Source organism: Copadichromis virginalis, linkage group LG8, assembly GCF_057382275.1.
Source record: "Copadichromis virginalis isolate Kocher_CV1m ecotype Utaka linkage group LG8, C_Virginalis_male_GT1.1, whole genome shotgun sequence".
Classification (NCBI taxonomy): Eukaryota; Metazoa; Chordata; class Actinopteri; order Cichliformes; family Cichlidae; genus Copadichromis; species Copadichromis virginalis.
Window position 1 is genome coordinate 13,116,511 of NC_140625.1, and position 21,544 is coordinate 13,138,054.

A 21,544-nucleotide genomic window follows, 5' to 3' on the forward strand; every position below is an offset into this window, starting at 1 on the left:
AATAAATAAAAGCAGTGTTGAATTTTTGACCTTGAAAATTTGTCTCATTTCTCTTCAGTGATTTTACCTTTATGTAGATTTCTGCTGTGTTGCTCTGTTGGTGTCATAGGCAGTGCTTTAACACCCTTTCAGTCAGATGGAGTGTGGCTGGGCAGTAGGAGGCTTTGTGGAGGCTTGTCGGAGCAGTAGGTAGAGAGCAGACCGGTTAGGGGCGTGGTTCTCTCTGATGCGGCTCTCGCCATTGGTGGACAGCTATCCTGGTTACCAACCAACACAACACTGGGCACATGAGAAACCACTAAAAAGCTCGTGAATTTCAAAGATAATGGTTATCAAAGTACTCTTTTTTTTTTTTTTTTTTTTTTTTTAAATGGACCGTGAGTATTTTTCTTGCATATATCAGAGTCGAAATAAAGTAAAGGCTTTCTGAGATTATGAAGACGGTACGCAGGTTTATATCTGTCTTTTAATAGTAGTTGGAGGCTAACTCGCTAGCTTTTTTAGTTTAGTTATGAACGTCAGCACTGCTTTTACTGAGCTATCGGCTGCTTGCTAACGTCGCCTGCGCCACTACACCTACTAGTTAATTCATGCGATACAACCGCATAGGAGGTTGATAACCCGTTATCTTTCGCTTAAAGTTGACATAGTCAACAATGGCTAGCTCGTTAGCTCTTAATAGCATAGAAATTATTGTAACAGCAACGCTACCCGACAAGCCAACTCCGTGCACGAGTGCTGATGAAAACAAAACCCTGGGGTGGTTTAAAACGAGTTTTGGTCAACCCCTGCTTAAAATAAGATGCTAACGTTAACACAATCGTGAATGTTTGGTATTTGGTCCCTTGAATCGGCCAGCGGGTGTGGCGACATTTTCCACGAGCTGTACTCAAGGTACTTTAGGTTTCATGTCACGGCTAACCTCAGGGTTATCATGTGTGTCCCGCTACAGTGATGGACAAATACGACACAGATTTGAGGGATACGTTTTGAGCAGGAGTGATCGCCTCTCTTCAGAAATATGGGATAGGGTCATGTGAGCAGCATCATCTGCAATCACACGATGGATAACGAGGTAATGATAGTTCAGATCATCTGCCATTTTACTTTACGTGATACACTTTTCATTAAACACTGCAATTTTCACGACCATGAAACTCTAAACTAAAGGCATGCCATTTTGTGCACCAGTATCTGAGCTGTCACCCTGTCTCTATACTCTGTCACTAACAAGAATTTTCTACCCTTGCTTCTCATTTCTCTGCCTCCCTTCTGCTCCTGACCTTGACAGATGCTGTAGCCTAGTTGACTTGTAGAAACTGAGTAAGGCTTTGTGATTTCTTTGTTCATCTTGCATGTTTCTTTAAAAATATATAACAAATGAAGCGGCATGAGCTTTAGGCGATTGTGTTATGCAGTCAACCAGTGCTCCCTCCGAGACCCACTTTTTATTTAATCTGCTTAATTTTACTGCAGCCAGCATTATTAAGCTTAAAGCAGGCAGACATCTGGTCTTTTAATAAGGGCCATTTCATTTCAGCTGAGTGCAGAAATGTCTGAACAAGATGTATGCTGTCAGGGTGGTAGAACCCGTAGGGGTCCTCACTTTGGGATTTTTGGTTTAACGTGACAGATATCGTTTTACAATCCATCACTTGAACTACAGCTAAAGAGCTACACTTCATGCACTGTGCACATATTATTGCAGGATGTGATCACCACTGAGGATATAGTAGGGCTGCCTTTGTGAAAAAGTGGCTGAATTTGACAAGCCATGCAAGTATTGGCCCATGCTGAGTCAGTAGTTTCAGCGTGAGAGCTCAGCTTGGGCTCATTTTTTTTTTTTTTTTTGGCAGTATCTTTTGCTATGATCAATTGTGTGGCTTCATATAAAAATTGAGAGTTTGCGGCTCTTTAGCAGCAGATATTGTAGAGACTAATACTGTGTTAAGGTTATCAGGTGCTGCTTTACAAATAATCAGTTTTTATTATGGTCCTAACCAATAAAACCTTTCTTAATTCATTTCTCCATCACCCATTTAACCTTAGGCTACATCCTGACTAAATGGTTTTTAAATCCAACTGTAACCCCTGTGTCATGACACATTACGCATCCTTCACTAAAGCTTTAGTTCCACACTCGGCGGAGGAGCAAGTTGCTTGCATAATTGTGGTGATGCACGCAATAAAGTGAATGTGCATACCTGTGCAAGAATGAGTTGTATTATGACAATTTGTTGCCCACAAACCGCTGATGTAGGCCTTTCCGACCTTTCATCGTGTGTGTCTGTTTACTGATGTGTGTGTTCTTGAAGGAGAGTAAGACGTGCCAAGGAGAGAAGCTCGCCTCTGCTGTAGATGACACTCTGGATGAATATTTAATCGCCCTCCAACACAAAAACAGGTGAAGTGTTAGTGCAGGCTGCCGGGGAAGAGACAGATTGGATTTCACAGGGGAAACGGACAACTCCTGCATGACTTTCAGTGCTGCCTAATTGGAGCTCTGATTGGTTTGCCTCCTTCCCTTGAGAAACAATACATATATTTTAAAAAGTAACATAGTCTGGAATTGGAATGTGTCATGTTGAATCCTTTGTTAGCCACGTCAAAACTGTGATAGGATTTGCTATATTTTCGAAAGCTATTTATTAGCTCTTTATTTGTTCTCCAGGCTCTTAAAGCGCCTTAAAGTCAAAGACCCCAAGGAGATTGAGTTGGAACGGCTTGAGCAAGGTTTTTCAATTTATCTTAATGGAGCCAATGCCGAAGCCAGTAGGAAGCAAGCCAAGGGCTCCAACCAAAGGTCTCCCTCCTCACAGCCACCTTTGAGGCCTACATGTACAGCAGGTATGCTTTTGCACTTAGACTCAAAACTAGATATTCTTATATAACACTTGATTTTTTTTCTTCTTGTTTATTAAATTTTTCTGAATCTGTCATGCAGGCAGATGTATTATTCTTGAGTGTTCAGTCATGTTTAGGAGAAATCAAAGGTACTATCTCATGCTCTTTTTTTTGTTGTTGCTACTGTCACCCATGAACCATATGGAAAACCAGCTAATAGCCACCACTCCTCAGCTTGTAGTTTGTGTGACAGGATCCCGTGTCCAGTCCCAGTGAATAAATGATAGTGACAGTTGTAGCTGGCAGGCAGTTTATTCGTCTTCCTCTCTGTGCTGTGGACCATCTGTGTATGTGACTGTGTGTTCCTTCTCCTCCGAGGCATTAGTCTGCTGCACGCTGCTCATGTTCGTTTCTGTGCTGTGACTCATCGGCAGATGTCTGTAGAAGCGCCCACCAGCTAACTGAAGACGGTAGTAAACTGGAGCAGACCCACAGGAAGAGAAGCCACACTGCCCCAGGAAAGGTCCAGAGGAAAGAATGGGTGCAGGTGCAGCCATCTGATATCCTTATCCTATCTGTATTAACACTTATTGTTCAGCAAAAATAGACATTTCCTATTTTTAAGGACACATGTTTGATATTTCCTCTTTTCTAATATGTGCAGGATCCTGTTAAAATTCGAACAGAGGATGGACCAAGTTTGCTAATCTCCCCAACAAAGCGCTACTCTGATGATTTTGAGCCCTATGAAAGCATAGACATGGAGGTAGAGTGAAGACATAACAATGCCTACTAAGCCTGTATGTGTGGGTGTTTTATTTTTAGGGGAGGGACTATGTGCCAGATGCAGCTGTCTGTAGTACTTAGCATCTCTCTATCTCTGCTATTTCCCCTTTATCCAATCATCACGTTTCATCCAGAGCTCCAGTCCACGCTCCCCTCGTAGTCCCTGCTGCCAGAGGAACACCTGCAAGGTGTCGCACTCTTTCAGCTCCAGGCCTGAGAGCCGAGGAGACCAGGAGCACAGTGAGAAGGTACTTCTCAACCTTGAGGAAGTGAAGGTGAGTGGATGAAAATGTATGCGTTTTTTTTTTTTTTGTGTCTTCTTGTCGAAGATGAATTAGATATAGAGAATCATCGTAATTTGGTTTATGCCTGTTGGTGGGAATTTATTTCACTTTTTAGTGGTAGTTTGTCAAATCACGAGGATGGTTAAACTGTCAGTATACAGGTCTGTGCCTGTGAGTGCGCAGGACGATGACTTGTGCATGGATGAATATATAAATGATGACCTTTGCAAACTAGGTTTTGCGTCGAAGCCTGGAGGTTAGCATGCGACGGAGCAGTCGTGGCTCAGCTGGGGAGGAGTCAGATGAAGAGTGGGTAGAGGAGCAGATTGAGAGGGATGAGAGCACAGAGAGTCTGGATGAACTGGGGCTGCCTCTCCCCTCCTCCAAGTCATCCTCCAACAGCTCTCGGCCCAGTGGCTCCCAAAGCCATTTTGACTCAGCGAACCTCATTGTGCTGGACTTTGGACCCTCACCTAAAGGTAGGCTAATATGGAAATTTGTTATTGATTTAGGGCGAAGCAAGAGAGGTAACATCCCCTGCTTTTCTGCGTCATCAGCACTGACCTAAGGATGTCTTTAGGCATGTTGTCAGCATATGAAAAGAAGCATCTATTCCTGATCTTAATCAATTTCCTTTATTTTTCCAGGTCGTAAGATCGAGCGTTCACTGTCTGCAAAAAGGAAAGAAAGTGTTGAGACTTTTATACCCACCAAACCTATGTTGGTGAAGAGCAAGACATTAGATAGGCCACCTTCAAAAGAGAGCTGGGAAGGTCAGAGTAAGTCATGTTTTACAAACTCATCTCCCGTTTTTGAATGAAAATGTGGCTGAGATATTCCATTCCACATGATTGTTGCTGGATAAAAAATGTGTATTTTCTGCTTAAGGTCCGAGGAGTCGGGTGGAGAGGCCGCTGTCGGCAAATAGAAAGTCTTCTGTCGAGGACCGGGACCCAGAGGAGGTTGCGATCAGGGTACGCCAGGCCATACAGAGAGAAAACAACCCAGTGCAGAGTGCAGAGCTCTTCAGTCGACACACGGTCTGCCTGAGCCACACTTCACTTCTTACATCTGTTATTACATCTCATTTTCATCTGTAACTGTATACTTTGCCTACTTTTGATTTTATTCAATTGAATTTTCCTGGATTTGACTCACATGTGAATCTTGTCCCATACATATATTTTTCACATCGGTTTGATTTGGTTTCTTTGTCCTCTAGGTCAAGGGACATCAGGTGATGAATGGTTTAGTGCACTACAACACTCACAACAAGGATGACAACAATGTCACTCTGGCCATGCAGAGAATCACACTCATGGGTCCCAGGTATGGTGACAGAAAAAGATACTTAAACACTCAGGAACAGAACGCTAACAGTTACAGTGTACTATGAAACAATTTTGATATAACTCAGGGGTGGCCAATTCCAGGCCTCGAGAGCCGGTGTCCTGCACCTTTTAGATGTGTCACAGCTGATTTAAATGGCTAAATTACCTCCTCGACATTTCTTGAAGTTCTCCAGTGGCCTGGTAATAAACTAATCATTTGATGATGGTGTGTTTTGACCCAGGGTGTTATCTAAGACTTGCAGGGCACCAGCTCTCGAAGCCTGGAGTTGGCCGCCCCTAACATAGCTGGACTTTCTTTGCAGTAGGTGGTTCAACAGAACCTATAAGCCCAGCAACAAAGAATAGGTATTATGATGGTGATTATTAACTTTCTTTGTTATCCCAGGCTTTTCAGTTAAGGCCATATGTGCACACTACGATAAAAGGCATGTGTAACATGTTATTGGACTGTTCTTCCACTAAACATTAATCGATCAAGTAATGCCTACTTCAGTCAGAGACATTACCAGAGATATTTGTAATTTAAAAAAAAACATGCATCTATCTGGGAGAATGACGTAAGACAGCAGTGGGCAGTTACTGCCTTATTTTCTGGGTGAGTGAGCGCTAATCAGTTAGCTGTCTCCCATTTCTCTCTGACACACTGATCAGGTTCATTTTGTGACATTTCTTGAGGCATTTCATCAGATTTAACTAACATCTTTGACTGCAGCTGGAGAGAGGAGTGCTTGCTCTGTGCTGTAGATTTGCTGCAAGCTGGAGGATCACTCTAACCAGAACCTGCTGCAGGTGCAAAACTAGTTCATGGGCTACCATTCAAAGTTCACAGAGCCTGTAGAGCAGAACAAGGACTGTTTCACCAGCTGCAGTTTAAGACAGTGGAAGTGGAGTCTGTTCACATGATGAAGAACTTACTGTAGAGGCAGATTATTGCACCATATGTATATGACATTATTTATCAGTTTCTTTAAAAAAATCATACATGCCTCGTTTTGCGTGCATATGGTGTGTAAATGCAATCTAATTCAATCAATTCTGTTGGAAACACTGGAATATTTGTTCAACCATGATCCAGTTAAACTTGATGCGTGACACAAATTCAATTCTAACCCAATACATAATCAAGGAGGCATTGAAATCAGTTTAATTTTTGGCCATAACAAAGTGAAACTAATCTTCTTGTGTGAATATTTTTTTGTAATAAACAACAAAGAGTCTTTACTCTGTGTTATGTTGGCTCTATTACCAGACCAAGCGGGCTGTGACTTCACAGCTTTGTTTGTTGGTGTTACAAATGTTCCCCTCAACAGGTTGTGTATCTGCAGAAAATCTGTATAACTCATAGAACACATCAGCAAGAAAAGAACAAGTGAAAATGTTGCATTTACACCCAGTTTTATTGGTGGTAATTGAACCTGTCCTCTGTGAGAGCGTATAAAGTCTCCAGCACAAGTTACTATGGTGATGTATCCAAAAAAGGAGCCACCTGACATCAAAATAGTCTGACTTTAGGCTCAGCATACCTTGCTGACTCATTAATCTCACTTCCTAGTACATCTCGTTATTGCCTGTGGCAATTCGGTAAATGCTTTGATGTTATAACACCTACTGGTTGAAATATAACAATGAGTGTATACCCAATGACCTCGAAATTATGTATGGCTTTAGCTACTGCAGTGCTTTGCGTTAATATGAAGATTGAGGATAAATAAATAAATGGAACGATAAACAGAGCAGGCAAGCTAAAGTGTTGTCATTCTTTTATTCAGTCAACAACAGAAACTGCTGAAAGCCTTGGAGAAACTTGAAGGTGGACCTGGTTGCAGCATCCCTCAAAGTGTGAAAACAGACTACACCAAGCAGCCGGTGAGCTAATGACACACTTTCCCAGATCAGAATGAATAATCCTGATGCTGTTGGGTGGGATACCTCTGAACTGCCCGCTTTCTGCTGTAACAAAACAAATTTCCCACATGTGGGACTAATAAAGGTTATCTTGTCTTGTCTTGCCTTGTCTTGTCTTAATGTTTTGTATCGCTGTTGCAGAGAAGGCAGTCGTCACCAGAGTACACACCTGCATTGTATGTTACCATGGAGATACTGTCAAACTGGGGGAACGCACTGCAGGTCGGGCTGACTGAGTTGCAGTTCTTCTGCCTCAGAAACAAGAAGCTTTATGTGTCGCCTCATGACTTAGACATCAGGAATGCTGACTTTCCTGGTAATTTGGGGGCGCTCGTCAATGGGAAAGTGAAGGTCAGTCTCTTCTGCTGTAGTGTGTGTGTTTGTGTGTGCGTGTGTTGTAATTTATTCCCCATCTTGTGGGAAATAAATAAGTTGCCATTATGAAAAAGTGGCTGTTTTGAGTTCTTTATGGTTTTTCATTGCACTACTTTTGAAAGTTTAACAAGCACAAAGTTTGTGTGACACAGCAACTAAACATCAGCTGCTCCCATCAATAAATGCCACAGCACTTGCCAAGAGACCATTGGCAGCCAACAAGGCCACAATCAGCTAGTACTGATGTTCAGACTATATATCTGTCCATCCTTCTTATGAATAAGTTGCTGTTTTTGTTTTTCATTTTGTTGTTCTTCTCTTGGTTTGACAGACCACCAAAGACCGTCATATGTGGACGTGTCCGTTCCACCCACCCATTCAGCTCTACTTCATCATCAGGAACACCGAGCGCTCTCCAGACTTTGGAATATCTTGTATTAAAATCTGGAACTACAACAGAAGCTTCAATGTATGTGTATTCAATAAATTTTATATCAATTCTTCAACACATTCAGTTACAAACTGTTTGATTTCTGCTGCAAGCTGATAGATGGTGCGTGATTGTGCGTTTCCATTATAACAGTGGATGACTGTGTTGGTTTGGTTACGTCACAGGTGCGTTGCTCTTTAAGCAGTGGCTGTCTGAGCTGCCACTCAGTCTGTCCAAATGTGGAACAGTAAGAGATTAGCCTCAGAGGATTAGTGTAACATGGGCTTCTGTCTGTCAGCGTCTCTGCTGTTAAGAAGGGGGCACAAAGACCCCAGGTTTTCCTAGTTTACACCGACCATTAGTACTTAGCAATATTTGTACCGGACTGTGAATAAGAGCCTGTAAGGTAAGGAGTTTGGAGTATTTTCTAGACTTCTCTGGGTTCATAGTGGTTTATTGTCTAGAGGATCAAAAGGTCGCAGTTGCACTAATTAGCAGCTAGCTAGAGCATGTTAGTCAATAGTGTGTTTTATGAAATTAGATTTTTTTTTAATACTCATCAGGTTGCAGCTTGTCATCCTTTTGCTTGAATTTTAATCAAACATTCATTATACAGAGAAATGAAATGCTAAATATTTCCCCACCATTTGGTTTTACAGCTTCACTCAAATGTTTGGTGTTAATTCTGTGAAGAATTGAAATGTGAAAATCATTATTTCTTCATTTTGTGGCATAACTTACTGCTTAAAATCAAATGCTTTTGAAATTGTTAAACATCCTAAATTAAAGAAACTGATGTGCTGTATCTTTGCCAGGAGCTTGACGTAGGTGCGCGACATATAAAGCTGTACCTGAACAGCACGTTGGTGTTTGAAGGTGAGCTGGAGAAGGGCTGTGGCAACCAAGTCTTTGACTACAGCACCACAATTGATCTTCAGGATTGCCAGGTCTCCGACTCTGTGTTTTCCAGCCCTGTGGCTTCAGGACACAGTCTAAGAGGGGCCACTCCCCTTTGCTATGAAGACAGTAAGGGTGGAGAGGGTAGCATCTCCCAGAGATACCAAAGTTTGAATGCATTGTCTGACACAGCAGGCCAGAATGTGGTAGACATGCAGGAGAAATCACATACACCACTACCACCTATCACTGCTTCTGTGGGAGTGTCATCCTCTACTCGTCACTCGATACAAAGGAGCTCTTTTGACCTGTCTGCCTCAGAGGAGACCCACTCTCTCAGGCAGCAGGTGGAGCAGTCTGCACCCATGGAGCAAACAGTCACCACCCAGCCATCCTCCTCACGGGTTGCCCCGCAGTGGCTGCAGCCTCTGAACAGAGGTGCTCCAGAGGGATGTGAGACCAGCAGGGAGAGGCCACGGTGGCTGGTACCCCAGCATTCTTCAGAGCTCAAACAGCCATCAGCATCATCCTCTTCCATGCTCCCAGAGTTGCCATGTAACCCAGGGCGTGTGTGCAGAGGGGCGGAGAGGACGGCGAATGGGGTTCAGTGGAAGGCTGACTCTTTGGACCTGAGCTGCGACCTGCTTGAGGAGGTCGGGGAGCAAAGGTCAGACAGGCCCATCAGCGGACGGAGGAGCTCATTCAGAAACTCCACAGCCAGTGTAAGGCAGACAGAGGAACAACACCACAGAGCTACAGCACTGACAAACGCTGGTATGCATTGTCAGAATTTTCATACTGAAACAGAGAGACAAATCTGTATATATGGCTACTCCAGCCTTTCTATAAATTTAGCTCTATTTCATCTTTAAAAATATCAGGGTATCATCGGTCAGGGTAGGAGTTTTCATTACCTTATCAGTCCTTTCAAAGGAAATCGTATCCACTGATTAAAAATACAAAGGAATATACTTTTGGAGACTTTAGGAGAATAACATTAATATGTATATAGTTTAGCTAACTAGAGTCTCTATTCTCACCTTACTGGCAGTCATTTGTTTGATCTAATCATTGTCATTCTTTTTGCTGTTGATCACTTTGGCAAATATATTACTGCTCTTTAATCTTACTGATTCATTTGCATTGGGTTCATTTATGTAAAATTTTAAGTGGATATTTAGTGAAATACACAGACTTGTAGATTTTAGTTATATTTGATGTCGGACAATTCTTACAGGCTAATTTCTTTCCTTTTGGTTTGTTAGTAATTTATAGTCTAATGTTTGTGTGTTCTCCAGATGAGCCCATGTCTTTGGTGAGTGCTAGCAGAAGGCAGAGTAGCTCTCGGGCCCGGCTGCACAGTCAGCAGGATGACACCCTCATGGAGTCCTGGGATTCACTCACTAAGTTCAACCAATGTCAGCGTGGACGCATCTCCAACATGGCGTTCGAAGGCGACATATTTGATGAGTTTCTTCAGCGCCAGGGCTGTGGTCCACCCACAGTCCCACCCATCTCTTCTTCATCACCCAGAAGCCCTCTGTCCTCCTTAACCACTCAGGGGACACTTTGCGAAGGCCCTGATGACGATCCATCCATGGAGCGGGAGGACGAGTTTGAGATTCCAGTGTTGCCGCAAGGCCAAAGGCTGGTAATCAACATTTTGTCCACCTGGGGTGATCGTCACTACGTGGGTCTCAACGGCCTGGAGGTTTTCAGCTCTAGTGGAGAGCCTCTCCGACCTGTTCATATCCACGCTGACCCGCCAGACATCAACATTCTCCCAGCATACGGCAAGGATCCACGCGTAGTCACCAACTTAATCGATGGCATCAATCGGACTCAGGATGACATGCATCTTTGGCTAGCCCCATTTACTCCTGGTTGTAGCCACACCATTTTCATGGACTTTGGAGTGCCCCACAAAGTGGCCATGATCCGTGTGTGGAACTACAACAAGTCGCGCATCCACTCATTCCGAGGCGTGAAAGAGGTAGAAATGCTTCTGGATGGAAGGTGCATCTTCAGGGGGGAGATTGCAAAAGCGTCTGGAACTCTTTCTGGAGGTATCTGATCAGAACAACTTCACAAGAGTTTATGCTCCATTGTGTGTTGTTTTTTTGACCAAATTATCCTTTATTCATGCGCTCAGGACTGGACCAGTTTGGCGACACTATCCTCTTCACCACTGATGATGAGATACTGGAGGCGATGTCTCGTTATGATGAGACCTTCCTTAGTGAAGGTGAAAGTCCTGAGAGCATGGTGTATGAGGAGGAGCTGCAGAGACCACGCACTGCTGATGGAGAGGGAGAGGAACGACCTTTTACCCAGGCTGGTTTCAGAGAGGAAGACCTCACTGTAAGTACTGGTCTCATTCGAGAATTTGAATCATAAATTCATAAAGCAACTTATTCCAAAGTGTGACAGAGTTGACTTTCATTATGTGGCCCCAAATGATCAGAGCAGACAGGCACAAAGGCCAAACTAGCCACAGCATCAACAGGACTGTGTGGTACAGTTATGCTTTAAATGCAATGTTGTTTTGTTTTAGCTGAAACTTCAACTCAACTCTACTATGAGCCAATCTGAAGAGAGCTTAGAGCTCATTCCTGGGATGCACACAGGAAAGTGTGAGTACATCAGTCATATCCTGTCATATTATGGTTGCCTCTCTGTTTTTGGCTTTGTGTTTTGGATGTTTCTGGATGCTTACAGTCTGTCTTAATCCCAGGCCTTAGACTGGAAATGACCTTGACATGGGGCGACCCCCATTACATGGGCCTGACAGGACTGGAGATAGTGGGGAAGGATGGAGAGACTTTACCTTTAGATCTTAGTATGATCGCTGCTTCACCCAGGGACCTCAACGACCTACCTGATTATGGACATGACCTGCGCACACTTGATAAGTATGCCTGACACTAAATGTAACATGCCCTTTGATATTACAGTTAAAGTCCAGGCAAAGATTACATCATTATTATGTAAGATACAGTGTATAATGTCTACTGTCATTATTTAGACTTATTGATGGCCACAACATTACCACCGATGACCAGCATATGTGGCTGATTCCTTTCTCCTATGGAGAGTCCCACACCTTGACCATTACCTTCAGCAAGGCCCAGACCATCGCTGGTCTCCGTTTCTGGAACTACAACAAGTCTCCTGAGGACTCTTACAGAGGGGTGAGACAGTTTCTGCCAGGCTGAACCCACATTTGTTATGATGCAGAATAAAGTTTACTTCAAATACTAATGTGTTTATGATATTTCGTACTTTACATGATCATTTGTAAATTAACAAAATATTGTGAACTGAATTAGTGCCACTTCCTTCAAGTGGAGTCAGATCAGCTGATAATTTGAACAAGTATAATTCACATATTACTTAAGGCCATATTCTGCTTTGCGGTTATAAAAGGTCTGTGGTTACAAAGCCCAAAGTCCAGTTTTAATACATGCAGTATCAGACCACATATTAGCTGACCAATCAATGTAGACTGGGCCCTTCTGGGGTTGGAGGGTTTAAAGAGACAAGAGATAAAATACTGTGTGAGAGAAATAACAACAATATTACAGTGTTTTATGAAAATTAATGTATGTAAACACACTGTATGACACCCTTAATATGGATTTATGAAGCTGTGAATCTGACTTCTCATTTGTACAAAGAACAGTACGTGCTGAAAAAGTGATGACTGTGTATAATGCTGCAAAGCATGGATTACTTATTGTGACAGATTTTTATTTTTAACCACAGAAGTTCTTTGCAGAACACTTTATGCATCTTAGAAAACATAAAAATGTCCACATGTTTGGTTCAGGTGAAACTGATTCATCTGTTCTTGGATGATGTTCCTGTCTCACCAACGGAGGGATTACTGATCAGGAAGGGACCGGGCAATTGTCACTTTGATTTTGCCCAGGAGATTCTCTTTGTTGACTTTCTCCAGACTCCAGCTGATAACGGGAGTAACGAAGACTACCACAGGTGAAGCCCAGAGTATGAGTTTGAGTAAAACTGCTGTTTCATCAGAAATTCTGAAAACTGCCTTTCCTTATTTATAACTTTATTTTTAATTCAGAGGACACTCTAAGAAACAAGAACAGCCCAGCATGGACTATGAGGCTCCCATCATGCCTTGTGGGTGTATCCTTTTTCTAAACAGATTTCACACATGCTTATGCATGCTGTGCTCCTGTCTGCCCTATTGGTCCAAAAATGTTCTGTGGATATTTTTTAAATGCACGGATCAGATTGAGTTCAGACCACGTTAAATAATCTGCATTGGTTGCTTTGGCAACACCACTGGCATGCACATGCTCATCAAGAGCTTACAGAAGGAAAATGTCTGGCTGGAGGAGAAATAGAAATGTGTCCAGTCATTTCAGTGTGTTGTGATATTGCGCAAAACCTTTCCACATATCAGAAAATAGCAGTGAAAACTGGCTGACAGGTTAGTATGTATTTAACACAGAAAAATCACTATATCGTTTGGTGTAGCGATAAGTGATAAGTTAAGCACTTTATCGAGCTCGTGTTTTCATCCACTGTTCTCACAGACATTACAATGTGCCCTCCTTTCACGTTCGGTCTAGGAGCCAGCCAGGGCTCACCTCTGTAACCTCTTACTATTTTACTCTTTCTGGAACTATTAACTTTGTGAAATAATGTGAACACAGGCAGAGCAAAAACCTTTGTTTCATATGAATGATTCGTTACTGGTGGTTAGTGACTGCTATTCTGAGGTTGCTGGTTATGCAATTAAGTGGTTAAAATCACAGGCCATGCCTCAGACTGGTGAATGTACACCAGCCAGAAGAACCACCTGGAATTTGGGTGGATCAGATTAAGACCAGGCCTTAAAAATGTAGTGGGAAGATTTAACCCATTGCATCCGAATAATAATTTGTCTGTAACTGTACACATTTTGAACTCTAAACAAAAGCTGAACATTATAGACTTGTTAAAGAAAATTTGTTTTTGTCCAGTAAAGTGGTAAAAATGTTCTTATCTTTCTTTTTTCCTTTTCTAAGCAGCTAGAAAAGGAAAAAGCTGGATCTAAAATGCTCGATGTTGTCTTTTCCTTGACTTTCACCTGTCAGTCATTTTTCAGCTCCAGCTGTTAACAACCTGGGGAGATCCATACTACATTGGTCTGAACGGCCTTGAGTTTTACAATCAGAACCATGAGAAGATCAGCCTCAGTGACAACAGTATCCTTTCTCATGATTCAGACTTGCATCTGACCTCACTGGCTCGAATTCACCTCACTTGCTGGAATATGTTAATGTTTACTGTTAATGTGGTCAGATGGGTGCCTGGTTAAGAATGCGTGGTGTACAGTTGTGGTCAGAAGTTTACATACTCTCATCGTGGGGAGAAATGTCACGGTAATTTTGGACTTTTAATGGTTTCTTTCGGCTGTTCTTTCCCCAGGGTGGAATGATTTTGCAGCATGCATCTTTAAAGACTTGGGTAGACAAAGATTTGGGTTCACAATTATTTACATACATCGCTTTTGTCTTTTAATTAAGGTTCTTCAATGTCTTTTAACTTGACAAGGCCAAGAACTGTTAACTTCTCATTAGTGATCATGATTAACTACAACTGGTAGTTTCTCTTTGCTAACAAAAAAACGATATGTTTGCCAACTCTCAGTGGACTGACCAATACTCAGAATAATGAGAAAATCCAAGGAACTCAGTGAAGATCCAACAAGGAGAAGTGTAGATTTACAAAAGCTGGGAAGGTCTCTTGGAGCCATTTCTAAACAACTGCAGATTCCAGGACCGTTGATTCAAACAATTGTACATATGTACAAATTATTCAGATGTCTCACCACTTTGACAAGTTTTGGAAGAAGACCCAAACTTTCACCCTCATATGGGAGTAAATTGGTTAGGATGTTCAGGAACCATGAAGGGCCAAGCCTGCCATGAGCTGGAACCTGCTGACACACCAGTGTCACTGTCAAGTGAAGTGAGCCTTACTGAGAGGGTGCCAACCAAGAAAGAAGGCCCTACTCGAAAATTGACACCTTCAAGCTTGAGTGAAATTAGCATTTTCCCACATGGACTACCCAAATGCATTCTAGAGAAAAGTTTTATGGCCAGGCAAGGCAAAGATTGAGCTATTAGGTAACAATGACAAGAGTGCAGGTATGTATGGAGAGGTAAAAGTGAGATTATCTAACCTAAGAACACTGTACCAGCTGTCAAGCATGGTGGTGGTAGCATCATACCTTGCGGCTGTTTTGCTGCCGGTGGTACTGATACACTGCACAAAGTGGATGGAATAATGAAGGAGTATCAATCACTAAATAGTTGAAACTGAGACATCGGTGGGTGTTCCAACAGGGCAATGATCCCAAAAGATCCAAAGACCTTTTCTAGCCCCAACCTTAGTGCTATTGAAAATCTGTGGACTTCACTTAAAATTCTTACAAGTCACGCTAATGAACTCTAACAAAGAAGGGTGATCAAATATCGAGGTAGAATTATACCTGCTTGTTTATGGCTACCAAAAGACGCTGTGTGAATTGAAGAAAATCCAAAACAAAATCAAATTTGTTCACCCAGTTCTTTTTAAAAGATTTATTAAATGCTGTATGATCATTCCACCCCGGAAAAGCAGCATGACATTCATGCCTATGTTGATTGGATGAAACTTCTGACAACAACTGTAAATCGGTCACTTTAGATTGATAGATATTAAGTCACTAGCTGTTAATGTTTTCCTCTTAAAAGATCGAGCATTACATCCTACTCTAAGAACATAAGGATTTCGAGCAGTAGTGCATGGTTGTTTACTCTTATAGGTAACTGTGACAATCAAATTGAAATAATATTTAGTGTGAATTATACTTGTGCATTTTATTAGTATATTCAAGGGGTTCAAATAAAAAAAGTAGTCTAGTTTATTTGATTTGGGTTTACATAATATATCTCTGAATGAGTTTGTGACTACTGTAAAACTCTGTTCTCATGAAACTCTGAGTAAAGTTGTGGGTAATTAGCAGCTGTGTTTATATTAATAAACATGATCAGACCTCAACATTACGTCCACCAGACATTGCTGCTTTTCCAGACAGTGTGAATGTGCTGGACAATGTGAGCGGTGATGTGAGGACTCCAGATAAATTAATAGATGGAGTCAACTGCACCCACGATGGAAGACACATGTGGTTAGCCCCAGTGCTTCCTGGCCTGGTGAGAAAGACAGTGTGTGTGTGAGTGTGTAAGAGAGAGACTGTTTGCAGCTGACACGAGTGTATGCTCTGTTTCCATGCAGGTGAACCGTGTGTATGTCATCTTTGATCATCCAGTGACTGTGTCCATGATCAAGCTGTGGAACTACTCAAAGACGCCTCAGAGAGGAGTGAAAGAATTTGGGGTAAGCCTACTTCTCTCTCTGCTGCGGGTTTAGCAATCGCTTCTGTTTGTTTACTAATGGTGCATGTTTCTCCGTGAGTCCAGCTGCTGGTGGATGACCTCCTGGTATATAATGGCATCTTGGACTGCGTAAGCCAAGTGACACGAGGCATCCTGCCTACTTGCGACCCTGTGGTGCCCTACCACACCATCCTGTTCACAGATGACGTCTACATTACTCACAGAGAGAGGAACACTGTCATCAGGTACTCAGGCTTTTTGTATTCATTTATCTTTTTTTTTTTTTTGGAAAGATGAATTCATGAACGGCTGCTTGCTTACAGGCTAAATGCTGATTGTTATTTAGGTTTGCCTTATTTAGAAAAGGGGTATCAGACATGCACTCGGCTGCCAGCCGACTGGACGCCTTGCAGAGTCTGAAATTTGCAGAGGAGGTTGTGTTGCAGGATGTTAAGAATGGGTAACATAAAAGTGTTTTTCCAGAATCTTACAAATTATCTTTGTCATCCCATACTACACTGAAGTGTGACGGTTAATCCAAGGAGCCATGCTCCTACTGAGATTTATAATTCCACAGTCTTCTTAAAGACATCTTACACTGCTCATCATCTTTTTTGTAAATGGATAAAATGTATGAGAGGACTTTTTAAATGTATTTTGAATGCTGCTTTGCTTTTGGTGTACGACCCTCTAGAAGTCAGATTGAGCTGCATGTGGCCCATGAACTGAAATGACACCCGTGATCTGTCATGTAAAATGCTTTTTGACAGGCCTGTTGCATTTCTGACAATCAAACAGATTTACAGACAAATTGTGTTAGATTAACTCAGTAGTTTTGAAAAGACTTGTACTCTTCTCCACTTCAGCCCCCGTGTCAGCAGACACCGTCAACAGTGAGTAACAGGATAGTAAAAACCCAGTGCTGCTGCCTCCTTGTGGTCACTCCCTGTACTGAAGATTCCTCCAGTGCCCTCAAACATCCCACATCCTCCTTACCACTTGCTTGACTTGTGATCCCCAGAGTCCCTCCTCTCCCTGACTTCGAGCTTTGTCAACCCTCCCTTTTGTGTTTTATTGCCCTTTTCCGCTTCTCGCTGGCACTACAGTTTTAAAGAAAAACATCCGCTGTGTCTTCCTTTTCTTGTGTTGCCTTGTAGTAATTATGTGGAGGATCAGGATGTGAAGATGACCAATGAAAACCAGATAGTTCATCACAATAAGAAGAAGCAGACGGCAGACCCAGGTGAATCAGAGAAGCGATTGGAGCACTTTAACATGGATGGATTCGTCTGTTTTAAAATGTCTTTGTTAACTCTTCTGTTCTGTTCTCACTCAATTCAGCTCTACGGCCTAAAACCTGCATGACTGATGGCGGGAAACATGGAAGGAGGAGGTACTGACTGACATGGAGTCAGTGTTTTTACAGTTTGAGGAGAGCTGAAGGGAAGAACCTGTGGCTGACTCTTTTATTCCACTTTTTTGGTGGGTGACTTTTGAAAACCTCCTTTACACCAAGTCCCAAAGCAGCCACCCAGCTGTCATTTGTAAAGGCGTCACCCCAGCATCTCACACGGTCCACAGTTAAAAGGACAGAGATTATACACACACAAGATTCCACTTTATGGTTGGATTTCTCTCCTTTTCTTTGCTGTGAAAACGAGTCCACAGATATCCTGAACATGTACTGTATAGTCGTCCCTCCCTCAGTGCCAGGAAAAAACTGTCGAGGCTGCATTTTATCAGCCATATTATTGTGCCTAGTACCAACACTATAATCTGTGGCTGCTACTTGTGACTTGTGACTTGTGCTGCATATCCCAATGCTGCTTCTGGCGTATACATAATCCAGGAAAAGAAAAAAAAAAGCTCAAAGGCCACATGAGTACACTGTCACATCAGGACGCTACGTTAATTAATTAACATGATTCACCAACGAGCCTAGTCATTTAGCTCTCGGCCTAATGGGTATGAAAACACTCCCACCAGTGCACAAACCAAGCCTAATGCTATGCAGCCACTAATTTATATCTATTAATATTTATATCTCTTGGATAATATATTTCAAAAGTGAGTGGTTTTACTTGTGGAAGTACTTTCAGAGAGGTTTTTACATTTGCAAGATTCACATTAACGACTAATGCGATAGACGAAGTCGAGGAACATTGAGAATTGAAGCCGCTCAAAGCTTCACATTAATACTAACAAATATCTATTTGGCTTCACACAATTAGGTCAGTTTGTTTTTTCTGCTTCGCATCAAGTAGAAAAAGCTCGTTTGCAATCCAAGTGACCTTTATTGAAGTTGCTATGCACATGCACTAGATTGTTTGACTTTTTTTTTCCAGCAAACATTTCCACAGCAGTCTTTTTAATTCGGTTAAAAAATAGAAGCAATTTTCCACTTTTAGCGTTTGAGTAGATAACAGACAACTTCTAATATGCAAATATTATAAACTTACCTCAAATTAAGAAGAGCAGTTGTTTAAAAGGGGATAAATAGGAATCTGTGTTCACTAAAATACTTGGTAGTCTGTGCTGTACTTTTTTTTCCGCTCAGTGTTCACTGTACTAACTTGTTGCATGGGAAAAACTCCTCAGCATTAATTTTTTTTTAGGTGTTTTTACTGCGTCATTGAGCCCCAGTATAAACTATTCTACACTCCTTATAGCTGGGAGTCATTGTATATGAAATGCAGTTTTATGTATTTAATTTCATTATGTCCCGCAGCAGTGATACTCATTACTCCAAATCTCCATTCTGCTCTGTGGAGTGGTGGCCATTATTGTAGCCGTGACATTTAGTGTTTTGAAATATTTATTTTTCTAATCTTGATTAAATATGTATATTTGAAGTAGGTTTATTGGAATGAATAAAATGTGAAAAAAGTAATAGTTTACCTTCAGTTTTCTGGAAATTCATCCTCTTGTTGTGCTTTTTTTGGGGGGGGGATGTCTGGAGTGATCTGCATCAAACTCTATAAGCGGGCCACTTGGGTTTTGCTGTTGATCTCTTATGTTCAGACTTCCTTGCCCTGACTCTTTCTCACACACATCTGAACTAAACCCCAAAAAAAGAGTCTATGAATAACCTCACAGGGGATCAGCAGCATGCTGTAAAGAGACAAAATAAGACAGGACAAGCCAGTTCCATAAATATATCCTGAGATATTTTTTATTAATGCAGAATCTGCTGTACATTTCATGATATCTTTAAGGAATGACCATTCAGTTTCGGTGTGATCTCAGGACAGAGCATTAGTGGAAAGGCACACCGCAGGTTTTATACCACTCGTACAAACATTCTACTGAAAAGATTACATCTCTGCAGACTATCGGCATTCGAAATGCTTAAGCCTCAGATTTTTCCAGCAAAGGTCCCATCTTCTCTCTGCTCGTCCCATTTCTGGATCTAAAGGGACAAAAATTTTAGAGGAAAAAAAGAAAACTTTTGAGACAAAAATATTTATTTTTAGTTGATTTAATAACTATGTAAGAGTGTTAATCCTCAAACTACATTTTTGTACAACTTGTGATGTTAAGCAAAGCTTAGAGAGTGGAATCGCTTTGGCTGATAAAGTAACTCAACATGTTGATGTATTTTTAGTCAGCTGTGTGATTAGGGGCAAATCTCCAAACTGTGTTTTCCATGTTTTCCTTATTTTTGACTGTTTGGGCTGAGCAGGAATGTGAGGAATCATAAAGTTGTTTGACCCCTGCTAAATAAACTCTTCCCACCAATTAAATTACCATGTACATGCTGCCAATACGCTTTCAGCAAAGTGGCTTTTCTGTTAGAAATGAGATGGTAACATTTCTTATATTTACCCAGGAGATGGGGCACAGCGATTTGTAGACCCTTTTGTACCACTCGCAGGGCTGGGTGTCTAATCCCTTGGCATCCAAAGCTTTCTGGCAGCGGTAGTAGTCTATAAATAGAGAAACAACAATGGTGAATATCAAAAATAACCTTCCAGTAGACCCTGTGAAGAAATCTGACTGGGCTATCTTCAGGCCAGAGGTCAGGGTCAGTAGGTGAGCTATGTAAGCCTTTCTCATGATTACTGTGACTGAATAATGTTGTAATAATCCAAAATTGTACTAGGTTGTTATTGCCTTTTTAAAGCACAGCATAGTCTTGATTTAATCGGCAGTTCCTCTAGTCGCTTTCACACATTTGGAGAAAACAACAGGCACCTCTTTGACCTTGAGGTGTAGTCTTACCCACGTAGTTGGACCAGCAGTTCCTGGTCTGGTTCTGGTTGGGGAATCTGGAGTCAAAGGGAGCCGTGCGGTATTTCTCAAGTTTGGCTTTAATGTCTTCGGCCATTTTCACCTCTGGAAGGAGAATCTAATGAATGGGTGCAAAAGGGGAAAGAAACAGCCACTCATTAGCCTGTGTGTGGTAGCCTCTTGTGAGGATAACATCTGCAGGTTGCCTTCTATGTGCGGAGATTGAACAGTGGCCGGCGGTGACGATCTGTGACGCCTTAAGATTTCATATTTGGGCAAGTGCAGCGGATTGCTGTCTGCAGCACCTGAAGGCTGCTACTAGAAATGCGGGACTTTCATCAGCTATTCTTCTCACCGTCCAATCTATAATATCAAACTACAGTCAAACATAAGCAGTGATTAAATATGTAGGACAAAGTGGGAAGGCCCTAAATGGTAAAATGCGCCTTATTAGCCGGTATTGGCAGTAATCAATAGCCTTAGTTACCAGGCCAAAAAGCGTTTCCTTCGCACGTAGCCCAGTTTCTTTCTTTTTCGCACAACCTGGTAACACATTCGCTATTTCTCTCTGCAGTGTAATTAGTTTCTTTAAGAATGCTACTGAAAACCGATTAAAACACTTCCTATCGATACCCAGAATTAGTGGTGCCATTTTTGACACGCCACTTCCCGAGCGGTTATTTTGATGACTACACACAGAAATGAATAGAATAAATAGAAATAATACCTAGCGGACGGTCTGCGCAAGACGAAAACGGTACTTTAGAGGGTTAGAGCATGCAGGTAAACGGTACCTTAGTCGCAGATGCTGGCTCGGCTCAAGTGACTTTACACCGGACGGTGAGTGTCGTTACTCTGAGAGACAGTGCGCGCTCCACGCGTGCGCTCCGGTCTGAAGATATTGGAGCCGTGCAGTTTTATCATAAGGGAATGGCGGATACAGGTCACATTGAAATGACAAGACTCTCACAGTCACACTTTGTCTACACGCAAATGTTTGCTTTATGTCGTGTTTTGGAGAATAAAAGCCCTGAGGGGTGA

At 42.0% G+C, this 21,544-nt stretch overlaps 2 protein-coding genes across 4 annotated transcripts; one reads left to right on the plus strand and one right to left on the minus strand.

Annotated features, from left to right (window-relative positions):
• The first annotated feature begins 359 nt into the window (after positions 1 to 359).
• On the plus strand, positions 360 to 19,573 carry katnip (katanin interacting protein). Of its 3 annotated transcripts, none has more exons than XM_085465887.1 (28): positions 360 to 377; positions 953 to 1,075; positions 2,316 to 2,404; positions 2,672 to 2,847; positions 3,279 to 3,391; positions 3,509 to 3,610; positions 3,765 to 3,905; positions 4,150 to 4,393; positions 4,562 to 4,693; positions 4,803 to 4,954; positions 5,137 to 5,243; positions 7,036 to 7,132; positions 7,313 to 7,522; positions 7,878 to 8,015; positions 8,792 to 9,647; positions 10,172 to 10,939; positions 11,026 to 11,234; positions 11,428 to 11,506; positions 11,608 to 11,785; positions 11,899 to 12,064; positions 12,703 to 12,869; positions 12,964 to 13,028; positions 13,985 to 14,095; positions 15,951 to 16,090; positions 16,173 to 16,274; positions 16,358 to 16,518; positions 17,431 to 17,516; positions 17,615 to 19,573. In XM_085465887.1, exons 2-28 carry the CDS (start codon positions 1,064 to 1,066, stop codon positions 17,671 to 17,673), a joined length of 4,860 nt encoding a protein of 1,619 aa, XP_085322013.1. In that variant the 5' UTR covers positions 360 to 377; positions 953 to 1,063; the 3' UTR covers positions 17,674 to 19,573. The 3 variants fall into 3 exon arrangements, with proteins under 3 accessions (XP_085322013.1, XP_085322014.1, XP_085322012.1); XM_085465888.1 differs by having other exon boundaries at positions 4,562 to 4,687; XM_085465886.1 differs by lacking the exons at positions 360 to 377; positions 953 to 1,075 and having other exon boundaries at positions 2,298 to 2,404.
• cox6b1 (cytochrome c oxidase subunit 6B1) lies at positions 19,419 to 21,420 on the minus strand. Its single transcript, XM_085465893.1, has 4 exons — positions 21,298 to 21,420; positions 20,495 to 20,621; positions 20,099 to 20,199; positions 19,419 to 19,682 (listed from the first exon to the last, which is right to left on the minus strand). The coding sequence occupies exons 2-4, from the start codon at positions 20,598 to 20,600 to the stop codon at positions 19,629 to 19,631; spliced, it is 261 nt and encodes an 86-aa protein (XP_085322019.1). The 5' UTR covers positions 20,601 to 20,621; positions 21,298 to 21,420; the 3' UTR covers positions 19,419 to 19,628.
• Positions 21,421 to 21,544: the final 124 nt, after the last annotated feature.

What these genes read in the sequence shown, in the direction of transcription:
- katnip (XM_085465886.1), top strand. Translation starts at nt 2,298, where the DNA reads ATGTGTGTGTTCTTGAAGGAGAGTAAGACGTGCCAAGGAGAGAAGCTC. An exon ending in GACCTGCGCACACTTGATAA is followed by an intron (nt 11,786 to 11,898) that starts GTATGCCTGACA and finishes GTCATTATTTAG; the next exon opens with ACTTATTGATGGCCACAACA. An exon ending in CCCCAGTGCTTCCTGGCCTG is followed by an intron (nt 16,091 to 16,172) that starts GTGAGAAAGACA and finishes GTTTCCATGCAG; the next exon opens with GTGAACCGTGTGTATGTCAT.
- cox6b1 (XM_085465893.1), bottom strand. Translation starts at nt 20,600, where the DNA reads ATGGCCGAAGACATTAAAGCCAAACTTGAGAAATACCGCACGGCTCCC. An exon ending in CTGCTGGTCCAACTACGTGG is followed by an intron (nt 20,200 to 20,494) that starts GTAAGACTACAC and finishes CTCTATTTATAG; the next exon opens with ACTACTACCGCTGCCAGAAA. An exon ending in CGCTGTGCCCCATCTCCTGG is followed by an intron (nt 19,683 to 20,098) that starts GTAAATATAAGA and finishes TTGTCCCTTTAG; the next exon opens with ATCCAGAAATGGGACGAGCA.